The 17,124-nt window shown below is 45.1% G+C and overlaps 1 protein-coding gene across 1 annotated transcript in view; it reads left to right on the forward strand.

Annotated features, from left to right (window-relative positions):
• Window positions 1–8,493: 8,493 nt before the first annotated feature.
• Window positions 8,494–17,124, forward strand: part of MYO10 (myosin X) — a 162,435-nt gene continuing 153,804 nt past the window's right edge. Inside the window, exon 1 of the mRNA XM_048311502.1 lies at window positions 8,494–8,826. Coding sequence (XP_048167459.1) covers window positions 8,806–8,826 — 21 coding nt within the window. The 5' untranslated portion in view covers window positions 8,494–8,805. The remainder of the gene's footprint in view (window positions 8,827–17,124) is intronic.

Below are 17,124 nucleotides of genomic sequence, written 5' to 3' on the forward strand. Positions count from 1 at the left end.
TTGATCTACGTGTCTCTTTCAACTAGTAAAGCTTATTCAGGTCAGTTAGTAGCAAAGGCTGCCCTGAATTCAACCAGGCATTTTTATTTTTAGTCAGGACAAAATATCCTTCAGATTTGTTGCCAACAAGAAATTTGGTCTAGGTCAGAATTTAAAGATTCCAGCCCAGGCAGAGACCTGCTGCCAGATTAGTCTTCAGTAGATGAACATTGGCTGCAGAGTTTTACCTGTGCCCAGAGCAAGGGTGTGATTTCCTGCAGTTTTTACACTGACAACTGTGACTGGGAGGAATGGCACTATTCTGCTCACCCTCCAGATGATTTCTCTCCATCTGACTTGATTCTGCTGGGATTGTCCCACAAATACAACTGTCTTGGCTTCCTCCCTGAAGAGATTTACACTTGCTTTTGAAGTCTTTAAACTTGAAGGCGAATTTGTGCTAGATGCAGAAGGGATTAGCTGTGTTGCAGGGCTCCTAAAAGGGTTTAGAATGCTTTTGAGCAAAAAAAAAAAAACCTCTAGCAAAGATTCAGTAGTTTTCCAACGGAAAAAATTACCAACATAACTGAAGGGCAGATCCCACACACACCATACTGTTGTACTCAAACTTCTGCCCACAAATAAAAAGAAAATAAATCTTTCCAGTTGTGGAATTCTGAACCAGTTGGGGGGGGGGGGGGGGGGGAGGGGGGGGAAGAAAAGGGTTCACTGGTCAATATATTCCATTGTATCCTATTTGCAGCAACTGGGCAGAAAAGGCAAAAGGGAATCAAGTTCTGGTGGTGCACACACAGGTGTTTTCTGTCTCAAGAAAGAATTTGCAAAGATCCAAATGCAAGTCATTTCCCTGTTTCCGGTTGAAAGCCCATTGGAATTAGAAGGCTTGCTACTGTCAGTTTGTTGAAAAATACCATGTCTGCTACCATGTTTGTTACTCAAATGTTAACAATGGTATTTATGGAATTGTTTTCTACTTCATTTTCTGTTTACAGCTTGCTGCTGCATCCTGTGCAAATCCTGTAATTCACTGACTAAGAAAAGAATGAGCATTGCTACAGTTTTATGGGTGTTAGGGGACTGGTATACGGTAAAACAGTTGGGATAAGAATCAAGGGAAACAGAAGATGAAGTCTCATATATCCTTTAACAAGCCTGGTACTAAACATCACTACCATGTCTTTCCAGTCTACTAATTGTCATATGTGGCAAGTAAACAGAAACACCAAGTACTGCTACAGGCAGACTGCATGCCAAGAACGTAGCTAGTACTGGGCTTGCTCACCCCCAGCTTCCTCTAACTTCTCACACTGGAGTGCTTAGTGCCTCTGTACACAAAACAAAGGTTTTCCTATTTCTAAATAGGGACCTAAACTACCTCAGCAGCCTTTGATTCTATTCTTGGACAACAAACTGATGTAAGCCAGGAACTTTGCTTTTGCTTATAACAAAGAAATGGCATGTTTATTCACTTGAAAGTATTCAGTAAATAGGCAAAGCTATACAGTTATAGTTTGACTGAGGCCTAAACACATCCTAAAATTATGCACAATAATGTACTAAAGCAAAACAAGTGTATTTGGGCAACAATTTAAGCTACCAAAATTGAACTTACCACATTAGAGCAATACCAGAGAAGGTTTTCAGGTAATTTCAGACAAGATTCATTAAGTTGTAAACGTGATTATGAAAAGATACAATCATCACATTTCATTTTTGTATTACTAAATACTGTTTTTAACAAACTTCTAAAGAACATTCTCCTCTATAATGTGTAGGTTCTCAGTATTTTGAGTGTCTCACTAAGACTGTGTGGTTGTCATTTAAGCCCTCACAGACTTTGTGGGAAACTCTGTCTCCTTTGAAATGAATATTTAGTTCTCCTGTGCTACGATGGGATTTCTTGATTTCAAACACAGGAAGGAATCTAGGGGCAAAGGGGAAGAATATTTCTTACCATAGCAGATGCATGGAAAGAAACTTCTAACAGAAGAGCACTGACAGAAAGTATCAGTTATCCCTCAGGCTGATAAAGCCTTAAATATGCAAAACAGATAAGCTTTCTCTGAAGCACAAGAGACTGTGAAGGTTGTTCCTCCTGGCTCTTTGAAGCTGTGACCTGGTCTGAGAAACAAATGCTAGCAGCAATGCAAAGCACCCTTGTTCTTGTACTTCTCCACGTTGCAACAATATTTGTTTGCAAGGTATTTATATGAACCTGCTCAGGTAATTGATCAGAACCAAAACTTTTTTCTGGAAAGTTTTTGTTTTAAGAAAACAGACACAAAACCAGAACTCAAACCAAAAGAAAAGTTTGGATCAGTTGTTCCATCCCCCATTTGCTGCACTGACCCATAGAGATAAAACAGCTATGCTACACAAGCAAGGAGTGCAGGAAAATAAGAGCTCATCTGTAGAATGAAATACCACGCTGGGGGCCCACTGCCCATCCTAGGTGCACTTCAGAGGCTGCATTTCACACAAGCACTAATCTGGTCCTATGTCCTGATCCTTATTTACCAAGATTGTTTCCAAAGCATATCTTTTAGATTGATTTTCCACAGAGGCCACACAGTTTGCGTACTCTGGGACTGCTCCCCAACACGAATCCAAGCATGAGAAGTGGGAGACACCTGGAAAATAATTTGTAAGGTGCCAAGCTGCAGCACTGAGGTAGGCTTACCCTTCACATGCCACAGCTGAGGAAACAATAAATGGTAGGGAGAGAGCATGGGCATGGTTTAAACTGGCCTGACACCACAAGTGGGAAGGCAGCCTTTGATTTATATTTGCTGGCTGAACAGTGGCAATTGCTTAAGGTATGACTGGCCCTTACTGGGCTTTGATGCCCTTTTACTGAAAATTTTTCCTTCCACAGCATTGTCAGTGGTAAGGAAAGTGTGGGTGTTGCTTGTTTGCCTCAGCAGAACAAGGATGACCTAGTTTAAACTGCTAGGGGAAGTGTTTTCGACTAACCTGGCTTACATGGCACTGGAGCAGCAAAAGGTGCCCTCGTGGGCTCCCCTCTGGGCCCTGCTCCGTGGGTGGTGACCTTCTGAGAGATGCTGAGAGGTTTGCACAGGTCTGACTACCTGATAAATGAACATGCCATAAACTGTGACTTCAGGGTGTGCAACTACAAGTTGCCTTCACACACTTGTCTTCATACAGGCTTCCTGGGTGAAGGCAAGGAAAATGTGTTCACAATCTCATTGAGAAGAAGATGAGAAAAGCTTTCATTTATTTTTATGTTTTTTCTTATGTTTTACTACTGTCTTTATCCCTCGACTGATTCTAAGCTTTTTGATAGCTTTTGTCTGTCACTTCATTGTTTTTGTTCCAGTGGGTCTCTTCATGTGATAAACCAATGCTCTTGTACCATACAACTCTCTCTTTGTTGGCAACTTCTGTAAAAACTATACTCCAAGCTGATAAACAGAATTTAAATGAATAGGTTGCAAGTAAGATTGTAAGAGAAGACTAGCTGGATTAAAAGATGCTGGTGACAACTAAGTGCAGCAGCAATCTTAAATGAAATGAAGGGTCAATGAAGCTCAGACCACCAGGATGTGACAGAAGCTGCACATAGGGGACAGGCTGCCACCATGAGCAGTGGTGCTGCCTGAGGGACCCAGAAGGAAGCAGGTCACTTCGTGATACGAAGGATGGAGGGAAGAGGCAGACAAAAGGTTGTAAGCAATGAGGAGAAAGACTCTGCTAAGGGGCTGAGTAGAATTCAGGAAACAGGTAAAAACATGGAGAGTTAGACAGCTGTCTGTCTTCATATGTGTGCTGCCAGATGTTGAATGAGGAGGTGGCTCTGTGTCATTGGGGAAAAAAGTCTGGACTCTGTGAAATCATATGTTGAAATCTCATTATAGAGAACATCTTCTTATGTGGAAAATAAAACTTAGAATGTCCCAGGTGGAGGTTCTGGTCAGAAACTGAGTACAACAGCACAAACTTAATGGCCTTCGCCAGACACCAAGCTGGTAGTGCAAAATGCGCTGTCATGTGACAATCCAGCTCCATGGTAAGAGTTTTGGATCTGTATATGCCAAACAAGAAATAGGCATCCTTTAAAACTTGCATGGTAGAAAATTGTGGGTTTTGTCCAGCAGTCTGCCTGTACACTGTCACCCATTACAGAAGCATTTGTCAACGCCCAACATCTTGTCTACCAAAAGTTAGTTAGCTAAAACCTGACAGGAGCTCACAAGTGCAATAGCAGTCCCACAGTGGGGGTAAAACTCCCCTTTTGGAGTAAGTTTAAAGAAACAGAAATTCTCATCAGAAATGTAGACCATAAGCAAGCCCACTCTAAAAATGATGTGTGCTGTTGACAAAGACACCAAGGGGAAAAGTCTGAGAGCAGATTTTACAGATAACACTGGATGGAATGAGGCCTTGAGCCATGAACAAAGAAACACACTGCCTCATTTTGGTGAGTAGAGAATGTTAATTTAGGCTCCTTTTAATCAATAAGATTGAATTAACTGAATATATCATTTAATTCTCTGACTGAAATCAATCTACATGCCTTACAGAAAGGATAGTAGCCCTGTGGGTAAGGCAGACAACCTACCTCAGTGCCACCAGCAGGGAAAAGAAAACTCCTCCAGAGGGTGAAAAAAACTTTCATGCAATAAACCTGTCGGACATGCAAAAACTAAAATCACTCAGTTCCATGATACCACTGTGGAAAAACGGCAACTAAAAATAAGGTAAGCTAAGGAGGAGCAAAGCATCACATGCATGCAATGAAAATTCATCAGCCTTTCCAAAAAATCATTGAGTAGAATGCTTTTAGCATAAAGTTGCCCCCCCCAGATCTTGTGTTAAGGTTGGGGCAACAGAACAAGTTTTTGCTAATTGAAAAGATAGCAGGATTTGTGAAATGCATAGAAACATCACCAGGGACAATCAGACGCAGTGAAGACAAGGACTTGCTACCACCCAGCTTGTTTGGTTTCAAACACATTTACTGTTAAAACCCTGAGGGCACCACCAGTCCTGACCATCTCTGCCCACTCCCAAGGGCTCCTCCTACCTCCCCATGGGTTCACGCCCTTGGCTGGGGCGGTAGGATGGACCCTGGATGCCAGGCTCTGCCATCACCCACCTCTCAGCCCTCGTGTTGCCCTGACAGTTTTGGTAGATGAAAATTGGGAGAAAAACTACTTTTAAAAAGGGCCATCTAGAATTTGACCAAGTGTGCTCAAAGTACTGAATGAGTTAATGGTTTGTTGGGATGCAATCATGTCTACGAACTTCGTAATATAGGCAATAAATCTTAAAAAAAGGCCCTACAAATCTGGTCTGCGGAAATTCCCTGTGAAGAAACAGAGCTCAGGTGAAGCATATGATTTATAGATAGCTGGGCTTTAGTCAGTAAGTTGGTTTTGCCTCCAGAGCAGAAATGGAAATCTTCATGCAATGGGATAGAGTTGTTGACAGAAACAGGAGTAATTTAAATCTGTTTTAAGAGTCCAGAGTTTTACAAAAGTTCCAGCTGCTAAGAATACTTTGGGATCTAAGAAAGGAAGAGATGTCTGTTTTAGTCAGACATTTTGGTCAGATATGGACTTTAGCAACTACTGGGGGAGGGAAGAAAGGTCAGAAAAAGTGGGTGAAGATGAGTCCTGGCCCATGTAATGCAGCGGATATAACTGAGGGATACTAAAATAGCCTCACAGACCAGCTGAGAGCAAAGCCAACCTAGCAAATGCCAAAGCTGTGCTGCATGGAGTGAAAGAGGCTGGGGGACAGGGGCCCAAGGACCAGCCACCTCACCACCGACCACCCGCATGAAGGGGTAAGATCTTCACAGCCTGTGAGTTGTCTCATCAGAGAGGTGGAACCGAGCTTTTGGTCCATTCCTGGTCCTCACCCGAGCTGAAAGCTGAGCCGGCATGCATGTGAGCAGCTTCAAAAGGAAGTAATTTACCTTAGGCACACAATCAGTGAAGGAATTTCTACCGATTAAAAAAAATTGGAGCTGTTCAGAACTGGCCAAGTCTCCAGATGTTCATGGAGTTTTGTACACTGTGTCTGTGGGGTTTTCCAAATTCCAAAACAATTGCATAAAATGAGTAAGAAACTAGTTTGGGGTCATTTTCGGAGCGGGAAAAGGAAACACCGTGTTTCAAACCCCCTTTCCTACGAAACACAGATGCTAGTCCCTACAAACTGTGAGCAGAACTGACAGAAGAAGACATAGAAGGAGAAAAGGAAGAAGCTTGTTCCCCTCTGCTCCCAAAACCCCTTTTCCTAGATCCTTCCTGTAGCTTTTCAGTTGTTCTAAATCTTAACAAAGTCTTAGGAGTTTTACAACTCTTTTGCAATGCTTCCCCACCACAAGAGAATACCCATTCTTTCTGCAATGTATTTTTAGGCTGCATAAAACTGGTCCTATTCTATTGGTAATGTTTTCTTGTAATTTACTGAAATTCTCATTTTAAAAAACATAGGCTGCTTTTATTGGATGGTTGATTCCAAGTTTTCATGAATTCCTATTTCAGTTGTGTTTCACAGACCTGAGTACAATGCAGTAGCCAGACATGCGCGCTACATTCCAATAACATGGTGTCAAACAAAGTATTCAATCAGAAGTCAAAATAATTTAACAAATACCTCCAATCTGACTCAGCCCTTGCCAAACTAGGGATTGTATCAGAGGGGAAGCTTTTTGGCACAGTGATCGTGGAAAAAAACCTGTTTCCCTGGAGTAACTTTGGAAGTGCAGTAGTATGGAATAGAGTTACAGAGTTTCCACATTGGAATTTATACCTTACAATCCACAGCAGAGTAATGATTTTGGCTAACTTCTGTGTAAGCTGGTACTGTGTAGACAGGTGAATTCAGGTGAAATCCTTTGCAAATCTTGAGTTTCAGAGCAACTGCAGGAAGGTCCAACCTGTTTACCTGGGTGTAGAGATTAGGGGGGTGACAAGAGAAGTGATCCCCCGGCAGCCCCCAGGATGCTGCAGGGTGTCCAGCAGGATGTCTCCCAGCTGGGCTTGGCAAGCTGCAACAGGGATGCCGCCCAAGGGACTCTGGTCTGTGCTACAAGCAAGCTGGGAAGTGTTTCTGCTTTTCCTGCCAGAAGCCACGGTTGCTGGCCATGGCAAGGTGAGCGGCAGAGAGATGCTGGTCTCTAGCAGCTGGCCATGTCCAAGGCGGTTGCTCTCTGCCTGAAAACTTCCCACCACCTTGTTTCTGTGTGATAGGACAGGCAGCCACAGCCCCCATGTAGGCTCTAACAGGTACCTGTTTGGCAGAAAGTCTCTCTTGTGCTGGTTTGTCCCAGTGCTAACCTGGATGGCAGATCAGTTTTCATGGATGTCACTGTGTGATCCTCCAAGACCAGCACAACCTCATTTTGGACATGACCTATCTCAAAGCCAAACATATTTTACCTGCTCTCCTCCTAATTCAGATAAATTTTTTTTGATGCAAAGGTGAAACAAGAAAATTTTTCCTTGTGTAGTGTATGTATTCTTAAACTCGCTTTTTTTAGTGGTCTTTGTGCTCTACGTGTTGGCCGTGACACCTTAAAAATGAGAGTTGCACATTCATGATTATTTCTGCTATCAAGGGCAGATATCCCATATCTCCCAGATATCCCATATTATCCCATATCTCTGCTCACATGCTCAAGGTTCCAAACCAATATTAGGGCGCTGCCTGCAACTGAAAGACAGAATACTGCATTCCCTTTCTTTATGGCTGTGACTTATTTTTTGGTACATTTCTTTCTGCAATGTGAAAGAAATAGGCCAGTATCTGCAAGATTTGATTCTCCTTTGCTGCGTTTCTTGTGCTGTTAGTTCCTAGAGGGTCAGCGCAAAACTATGAACAAGACAGTCTCCAAAACCTGAACACTTTAAATCTGCTTTGCAAGAAGGTAAGGGAGTGAAAAACTATATACAGGAGGGCTATTTTCATTTGCAGTGATGTCTCAGCGAGTGGCTGTTGCAAGATGTGTTTAGCAAAGGAACACGGATACGGCTGAGGAGAGCTGGTACACAAGTTTGCTACACGTTTACCTAAGGGCTGCCTGTCCGCAGCGGAGCCCTGCAGGTACGCGTTCTTTAACCATCTCGGGCAGCACCTCTCGCCGGCTGGCGGAGCTTTGCACGGCTGTGTGATGCCGACACGGGAGCGGAGCCGCCCCCACACCGGGGCGAGCCTCCGCTCCCCCTCCAGCGCCCGCGCTCCTCACACTCCGCATTCCAACGCGCGTTTCCGCGCCCCGAGCAGCCGGACACGCGTCCCCAGGACCCCCGTGGACGACGCACCGCGGGCAGCAGCAGGACAGGACGGGACGGGACGGGACGGGACGGGACGAGCGAAGAGCCTGTGGGACGCTGCCCGCGCTCCGGCCAGGGCCGGGCGGGGCGGGGCGGGGGCGAGGCTGAGCGCGGCGCAGGGAGCGGCGCGGCCCCGGCTCCGCCTCTGCTCCTGCCCCGCCTGGACGGGACGGGGCGGCCTCGGGCAGGAGCGTGCGGCGGCGGGAGCTTTCCTTGTCCTCCTCCTCCTCCGCGTCACCCCCGCTGCCGGCTCCCCGCGGCGGCTATGCGCTGCCGGGACCGCCCGGCCGAGCGGCGCTGAGGGGGCGGGCGGACGGACAAAGGCTGCGAGCTGGTGCCGGCGCTGGGGCGCGATGGAGCGGCGCGGTGGCTGAGGCGGCTCGGTGGGGCGAGCAGAGCCGAGCCGAGCCGGGCCGGGCCGGGCCGGACGAGAGCGGCACATGGTGCGCGGCTGGTGCCCGGCGCTGCGCACCCGCGGGCGGGCTGAGGGGCCACCATGGACAACTTCTTGGCGGAGGTGAGCGCGGGCCGGTGGGATCCTTCTCCTTCTCCTCCAACGTGGGGTTGCTTTTGTGGGGCAGGATACCGGCAGCAAAGCGGCGGGAGGCTCACGGAAAGTGTTCGTTCCCTCGAGTGGTTCGGTTTGCAGGGCGTTCGCGGGAGCAGCGCCGGGGGAGCGGGAGGGAGGGAGCTGCGCCCCCCAAATTCCTGGCCTCCGTGGCCGTGACCGGGACGGAACTCGTGGCCGCCGAGCTGGAGCGGTGCTGCCCCGGGCTGTCCGCAGCTGGGTGGGTGCTCCGCGCTAAAATGGGCTCATTAGAGAGGCGGGGGATGGAGGCTCCGGTGCCGCGGCTCTGCCCCCCAGCCCCGCGCCCACCGGCGGCACCTCCCCCGCGGCGGGGACCCTGCGGGACGCGGGCAGCGGCGGGCGCCGGTGCGGACCCTGCCCCTCTTCCTGCTGCCGACGGTGGGGCAGCCTCTGAAACCGTGCCGAGGTGGGAGTGGGGGTCCTTCCTTGGGGGTTCCCTGCGTGGAAGCCGGGGAGCGCGCTTTGTCCGCCTTGCACGGGCATGAGAGGCTTCAAAACGATGGAGGCTTCAGAGGCAGGGCTGCCGTTGGGCACTCTTTTTGAAAGGTTTGTTTATTAAGTTCATGTTATGAAGTACAGACGAAATCTTTTTGTACAGAATGCAGAGGAGGGGGGCCGAAGTCTTTAAAGTCGTTTGAGCTTTACCGTGGTCTTGTGAATCTTGACAACTTCAGTATATGCCGGGTGAAGAAACCAAATCAAAGGTGCTTTGCTACTGACTCAGGGTATTTGATTAAACTCAGAACCTGGGTCCTCTTCTGGTCCAAGCTAGCTGAATTTTGCACAACAATACTTTACTGGATCGGTTTAGCCCGCCTGGTGTCGACACAACGTTATGAACATACGGTGTGAAGGATCAATGGCACGTGTGTGTTGTGCCTGTAGTTTGCTGGCAAAGCCCATGACTGGGTTGTGACTTCTGGTGACTGCCTGCACACTTGCTTTAATTGCACCTCTTGCCGAAGCAGTTGCACTGTCAGGGTTGTAAATACAGGCCAGACATCTGTTTTACAGGGCTGTGATTAAACTGCAAAACTGTCCTTTGCCCTCATGAAACAACGTCCCTCGTGTTCTTGGTGCTGCTGTTGATGCTTCCACAAGAAAAATAGGTGATCTGTTTACTGAAATAGTAATTAGTCAAATAAAAGAAGGTCATACACTTTATTGCTTGTTGGCTTTTCATTTGTCAGACAACAAAAGTTCTGTCAAGTGCAATAAGAAGGAAGAAATGCAGGATTAGCTTTGATGAAGTCTGAGTTAAGTAGTAATACTGCTTTTTTTTTTTTTTTTTCCCTGTAGAGGATGTAGTCCTCACCTCTCAAAAGCTCGTAAGCCATGAGCAATATGGTAGTATTATCCTCGCCTTGCAGAATTAGTCTGAAGAGTCATCCTCCCCAACACAAAGTACTGTAGTGTGCCCTACATACAGGTGAAGAAGAGTTTTCATGGTTTTGACTCCTCTATTAGGCAGAATTACTTGCTCCAGGGAAAATACAAATAAATTTTGCCAGTCTGTGTTAGCATTTCAGCATGTATTTATGTTAATCTGTGGTTGCTTCATGTGGACTTTGATCTTTCTTAAGAACTTTGACTCCCTTTCAACATGTTGATATTACTTTAAAAGATCAGTAAATATAGCACCTTGACTTTAATCTGCATCCAAAGTCCCACCCACAAGTATAAACATTTTCCTTCCCTCACTCTGGAGCAGAGCACATGTAAATGGCAATCAGGGAACTTGAGGCACAATAGCAGAAATGCACTGAGTCTGACCCAGCTACCACAGAAGAATGTCTGTTGAAGGCACTGGATTGAGCCACTAGGTAATTTAATTTGTGTGAGGCAGACATCCTGCAGCTGCTCTTTACAAAAATATTTGCTGACTTATCTAGGGAATTACTGTTCTCGTTAAAATAAGTTATAGCGTGTGGAAGAAGGAGGAAGCTGGATGAAAGGCACAGGTGAAAAGCCCAATCTGCTCTGCTCTTCTTTGTCAGAGACGTAAGCCTGCTGATGTGATTATATTGTGGGAGAAAAGCTGATAGTGGGAAGGGAGTGTATCTACTGGCACTTCATAGGGGTTGTTCCTCAGCATTACCAAGCAGCTCCTGTTTGCTGCACTGGAGGCAGAAGTGTCTTCAGTCTGGCTGTTACAGAAAATACTGTACAACTTAAGAGTTAATAGGAAAAAAAAACAACCCTGCATTACTATTTCTCCCATATTTTTCCATAGCTAGATGGTAAATGTAACATTCTCTCGGTATAGGGTGATGCTTACTGGAACAAAATGAGGCAACTGAGTGAGACACCTCCGGAGAGCAGGAGGTGCATTGCAAGGGAGGGACTGCTGCTGGGACTTGCTGCCTTAAGTGAGGTGTGGGATAACACCATGCTCCTGCCAATCACCTGACGCTGCCATCATCTGTGACTTAGCAGCTCTTTGACTTCTCCATCCTGCTGCCCAGTTTCCTTTCTTTACTGTTTCTTAGTATTTTTAGCTCTCATTCTTAAAGGACAACAAGTGGCTGTACTTGTCTCCACGGAAGCCATGATTTCCATCCCTGTCCCAATTTTCTAGCTCAACCAATTTAAAAAAACCCATGGCTTTAAGTAAATAATTAGGCAAGAAGAGTTTGCCCTGTAACTTACTCCCCAGTATGCTTTAATTGCTGCAAGGTACTAACATAATAACAAAGTTGCATTCTAAATACAGAGGAAAAGTGTTTTCTGAGGCTTTTTTAAAGGCTGTTGATTGGTCTATGCTACCTTACAGTTTTTGGAGGAAAGATGGAGCTTAAAAAATTTTAATTTTTTTTAATACATTTATGTAGTCATATTTGCTTATCTATAGTAATAAAACCTGTAGAAATCCTGTATGGATCTGTGCAATAGAGCCATTTGGCTGTGTTTCTTAAAACAGCCTGAAAAAATTGTTCCCATATGTTTTACTGACAGCCACGGTGCTCTCAAGGGAGCAGGCTCCTGTGGTAGCTGAGGTCAGACTTTTTTCCAGTGAGAATGCATCCCTGCAGAAAGGGGATGTATGCTGTAAGGGAAGGAAGAAAGTAATTTCCAGATGAGGCAGAAGACAAGGAAATTTATCACAAAAAAAGGCAGGAGAGTGGAGCTCAGACTGCCTCTTCAGCATGTAAAGTTCCCAAGCAGTGCTTATCAGGGCAGCAGAGGAAGGGGATGCAGAAGTCAGGTTTGTCTTCTTCCTCTTGCACGGTAGTTACTTTGTCCAGTGCGTACGGGGTGTTGCACTGAGCCATGGTTGCTGTCCTTGTCACAGCAGTGTGGCATTTGCTGACCCAACAGAGGTCAGAAAGGGCTTGAGGTTGGGAGGAACTTCTGTAGGTCATGTCCAAACCTGCCCTCCGAGCTGGTGCTCAGCTCCTGGGGAACTTGCAGCACAGTGTGCACAGTGGTGGCTGCAGGGATTGTTTGGATTTAGCTGTTGCCAACCTTCAAGGATTCCCCCCACCCTTGCAATTGTGGAAATTGAGAAGGGAGGAGAACTGTGTGTCCTGCCTTCTGTGCAGCATGTCTGGGTAGATGATGTTGAAAGAATTCATTATAAAAGCATCACCATCATAGAGGTCCTGCTCATGTTTCTCCAACACTGCACAGGAGTTTATTTGGAACTGCAGGGTACCTTCCCAGTGCCCTTTGAGGCACAGCAGATACTCTGGTTTTATTTGCAGCAGTACCACTGGTACCTCGAGTTCAGAATGGTTTCCTTCATTTGTGCTCTCTACAGCTGCACATAATTGCCTGTGTACTCTGTTTTAAGGAGAGGGCTCCCAGCATGTATTCTGGGGGAGCAAGTGTTGAACCTCCCTCTGTGGGAAGGATATGGGACAGAAATTTAGCTTCAGAAAGCTGTCAGAGGAGGTATCTGCTTGAACCTGGAAGCTCTTAATTCAGTTATGCAGCTTGCAGCAAACTTTTCCTTGGTTCTCCCTTGTTGCAATCGCAGATCACAGCCTCACAGGACTGAGTCCTTTGAGGAATTCATCATCTCCTGCAAACAAGTGGCCTTGGCACCACCAGGGTTATTTGCCTAAAGAGAAAACCTGGTTATGCAAATAAATACGAGCATCAATATACATGGCTTCTGGCTGTGCCGTGCAGCTCAGAGGATGGGTTTGGGACGACCTTGGAAGTCTCCCAAGTTTTCGTTTACAAGTGTTTTGACGATAACACAAGCATAGGTTTGATGTTTCAGCTTTTGGTATTGGTGTAAGCTGTGTAGCTTACACCAGCAAAGTTGTCTTTTAGACTGGTAGGGCAAAACCATCATCCCGTGAGTGATGGCATAAAGGTGTATCTGGAGACCTTCTGACTGCCAAAGCCATGCCAAGCAGAAACTGTGCCTCTTTTGGCTGTTGACATTGGCTGTGTTCTCTGAAGTTTCTGAGCTGTGACTTCTCATATTTAGGTTTTTTGAAAGCTGATGGTTGTTTTGTCTACAGTTATTTTTAGGTTAATTAGAGAGCACTGTGTTTTGAATAGAAGATGTTTCAAGGGAGCTTAGGACTACCTATCAAGTCAGAAAGATAAAGTTTTTTTCAGGTTTATTTCTCCAAGCTGGAAATCACATTCGCCATCAGTATCATGTAATGGTCATTGCCCACCACAGATACTTCACACGTGCCTTTCATAAGACAAATTTGTGCAACTGAAGCATTGTCGTCGCTGGGCTAGAGCCTAGCAACCCTGCTGGCACTGCACATACTGTAAAATGACACAAGAATTCTCTTAAAGCTGCAAAATACGTAAGTTTTGAAGTTGGCAGTGGAGGCTCTACATTCTGCAGGTCTGCTTGTGGTTTTTTTGGTATGTTCAGTCAGACTCCAACCAAAGAAAAGCTGTGAAACCCACTATTACAGAAGACTTGGCTGCTTCTGAGTCTGGGATTTTTTTTACCTTCTGGTGGCACCTCACTGAAATGTTACCTTTTTCTTTTTTTGGTCTTTTCCCTAATTGTATGTTTGTGTTAGCACTTCGTGTGCAAGCTGTTTTGCTCTAACAAGATACTCTTCTTTATATGTGTTTTCATTTGGTGAGCACTGTGTATGGGTGATATTGGTGGTTGTGAACCTCTTCAGGTTTTTTTTTGTTTCAGAGCTGTCGTGCAGCCTGCTGGCTGGTAAAAGGGAATAGTGTTTGAAAGCATGGCTAGTCCCAACTTATTTTTGATGCCAGGTGGGACGGGCTTTTATCAGAAATGTTCCTCATTTTTTTCCATGATTCTGTGATGGCAGGAGAGGGCCACTTTGGGGGAGAGAGGGAAGCAAAAAGGAAGGGTAGCTTTAGGTTTCAGTGTTGTGTGGGGAGTTTAGTGTGCTGGTCCAATGAGTAACCTGAGAAACCTTGCAACCTTTCAGTGCTCTTGTTGCCCCATTGTGCCTCAAAATATAGAAGAAAAGTTTGGGGCCCCATATAAATAATTATGCATGGTTGAACCACATTTGGCTTCTGTGGTGGTTTCAGCATGGTAAGACCAATATAGTCTCATGAATCTGTTTTTTGACTTTAGAAAATAGCTGAAGAAAAGCTGGTAGGTTCCTGGCTCTGTGTACTGGTGCATATGTGTATCTATATACAGTGTCACTGTGCTAACCAACCCCTAGCAAGTGAATAATGTGCCTCCCTTTTTTTTCTTTCAGTATGAATTGTTAATATTGGTATTACTTTTAAAAAAATTCTAGCAAGACAAATGCCCTTTTCTGTCTCTTGCATGGGTGCAGACCCAGTGGAAGGTGCAGCAGCCTCCATCCAAGAGCAGGAGCAGCAGCTCCACCCCTGGAGCATCCGGCGTGTTGACTGCAGTGCCGTCTCAGTTCTGAAGGGAAGCATGTCCGCTGGGTAGTTTGATCTCACCAACCTTTTTGGCTGCAGGGCCAGTGTTTTTCCTTAGTGAATCACCATCTCCAGATGTGGTCAGAGCCAGGAACATAGTTTTGAGTGGAGTGTGGGTAGAAGGGCAGGAGGTAAAAGTCACTCTGAATTAAGACTTCTGCTGAAGGGACAAAAAAAAGGAATTATCAGCCTTAAGTCACTAATTGTAACAACTTTACAAGTTTTAGGATGTGACCTCAAAACTTGCTAGATTGATTATGACTTCAGGCTTATATCAGAGGGTCATGGCTTAGGCGTTCTCATTTCTCTTGGTTTTTCCTGCTGTTTATCATTATGCAACATTTTAAACCATTAGTGAGACGTAAATGAGGATGATTTGGTATTGGGACCACAGCTAATGGCAAATTACTGTTTTTTGGGTATTATGGTTCAAATTTTGCATGGTGGTTTTTGGTTTTTTTTTCTCTAATTACTTAGGATTATCTAAGATGTCCCATGTCTGAAATATGAGCATTATCCATTGGCCGTATTTACTGTAATGCAACTTTGTTCTGGACAGCCCCTTGATAAAGAAATGTGAAGTGGATTATCCTTTTCTTAAGAAGTCTGTTAAGTAGCTCAAACACTCCATTCTTTTAAAGGCAGAACTTTTCAAAGTTTGGGTTCAGAATGGGAACTGATACTGACTATGCTCCAGATCTGCCTTTTGAAGTAAACTACATCCATGCCAAGGAGGAAACTACAGCTTTGCTACATGGAAAAGATGAGCGTTATATTGGGAAAATAGACTGGGAAAGATTCACTAGGGGAGAAGGAATGAGTAAGATTGCTTGTATTTCTAAATGTTCCTGTAACAAGAAAGGGGATGTTGGGAGAGAATATACTGTCTACTCCTAGGCCAAGTTGGTGATTAATAATGTGATCTCAGGTAGGTCCACATGCCATTTATGCTTGTTCCTGATATCCTCAGCCAGGACAGCCAGCATAGGGATGTCTGGCAGCTTTTCTGGAAGGTCTTGTTCCATGGGCATTGTGACTGGATGGACACTCTCCCACTGCAGACCAGTGACTGACTGGGGAAGGCTGCTGAGCTGATCCAGCTGTAAACACGTCATGCCCATGCTGGTTTTACTCATTAATGTAAATACTTGCTCTGTATTTAGCTGCTGTTTTCCTTTCGGCCAGGTGACCTTTTTTCATTTCAGCCTGTGAATGCCTTCTTATTTGGTGGAAAGTTTAGGGAGTTGGGGTTTCTTTTTTATCGAAACTGTAAACATAAGTGATGTTGGAGTAACTTAATAATATATGGGGTTTTTTTTGTCGAATCGGTTACTTAGGAACAGACATAATTTTGGTTCACTTTGGAAGCATGGCAGAAATTGGGGTGTGTTTGGTTTTGCCAGCCAAAGTTAACATTTCTGTTTTCTGTAGACTCTTCTGTAGAGGGGTTTAACACACAATTTCTATATGAGATCTTGTAGTTTTTCTTAGTGTGTAGTTGTGCTTAGGTATTTTTCACCAAGGGGTAGCCACAGTCAGTAACTGGAAAAAAAAACCACAAGGCACACTTCAGCCTTTTTAAGGCTCTGAGGAACATTGTATCCAACAAGCTCATACCCTGGTATATGGAAGGAAGTCTTCAAAAGTGAAAGGTACTAGTCACTTGTATGGTTTGCTAAACCTGCACTGAAATTTCAGATGCAATATACATTAAGCTGGATTTCTTATGTGTCTCAATGACCCTGTCCCCAGTGGCTAAATGTAAGCATGTTGGAGCAGGGCCTAAATATGGGAGTCAGTGTAACACCTTTTACTCCGTCTAGGATTAATGGCATTCTGAAGGAAAACTTTCTAGAGGACAGACTTTACTCCTGTACAATCCAGTGTCCTGCCAGACTTCAAAGCTGAACAGGGTTCCTGTATTTGTATGTTAATACATTATAGCAGGCACATACATTGTTTCAGGAGGGCATTTTGCCTGGTTTATGGTATCAGATTTTCTTTTCTTTGAGAGTGTGTTGTCATCATCTTGCAGCAAGCCTTGCTAGACTTCTGAGTTAATACTAAGCTGAGGTGAATGTTCAAGAAATCAATATTCTTTCTAATCCATCTCTTAGATGGATTAAATATTTCTATGACATTTTTGGGGGTTTGGTTTTGTTTTGTTCCAAATGAGGGAAGGAGGAAGAAAGAGAGGGTAGCTCAGCAGCAGACTTCAGGGACCAAGCTGTGCCATCACGTGGGATCCTGGCTGATGGCATGCACAGGGCGGAGGGCTGTGTTAGAGGACTCAGGAAGTAAAAGACTAACTGCCCTTTGATGTGTTAGTGTTGCCCTTTCCTATATATTCTTGGGAAACTA

This window comes from Corvus hawaiiensis, chromosome 1 (genome assembly GCF_020740725.1).
Source record: "Corvus hawaiiensis isolate bCorHaw1 chromosome 1, bCorHaw1.pri.cur, whole genome shotgun sequence".
Classification (NCBI taxonomy): Eukaryota; Metazoa; Chordata; class Aves; order Passeriformes; family Corvidae; genus Corvus; species Corvus hawaiiensis.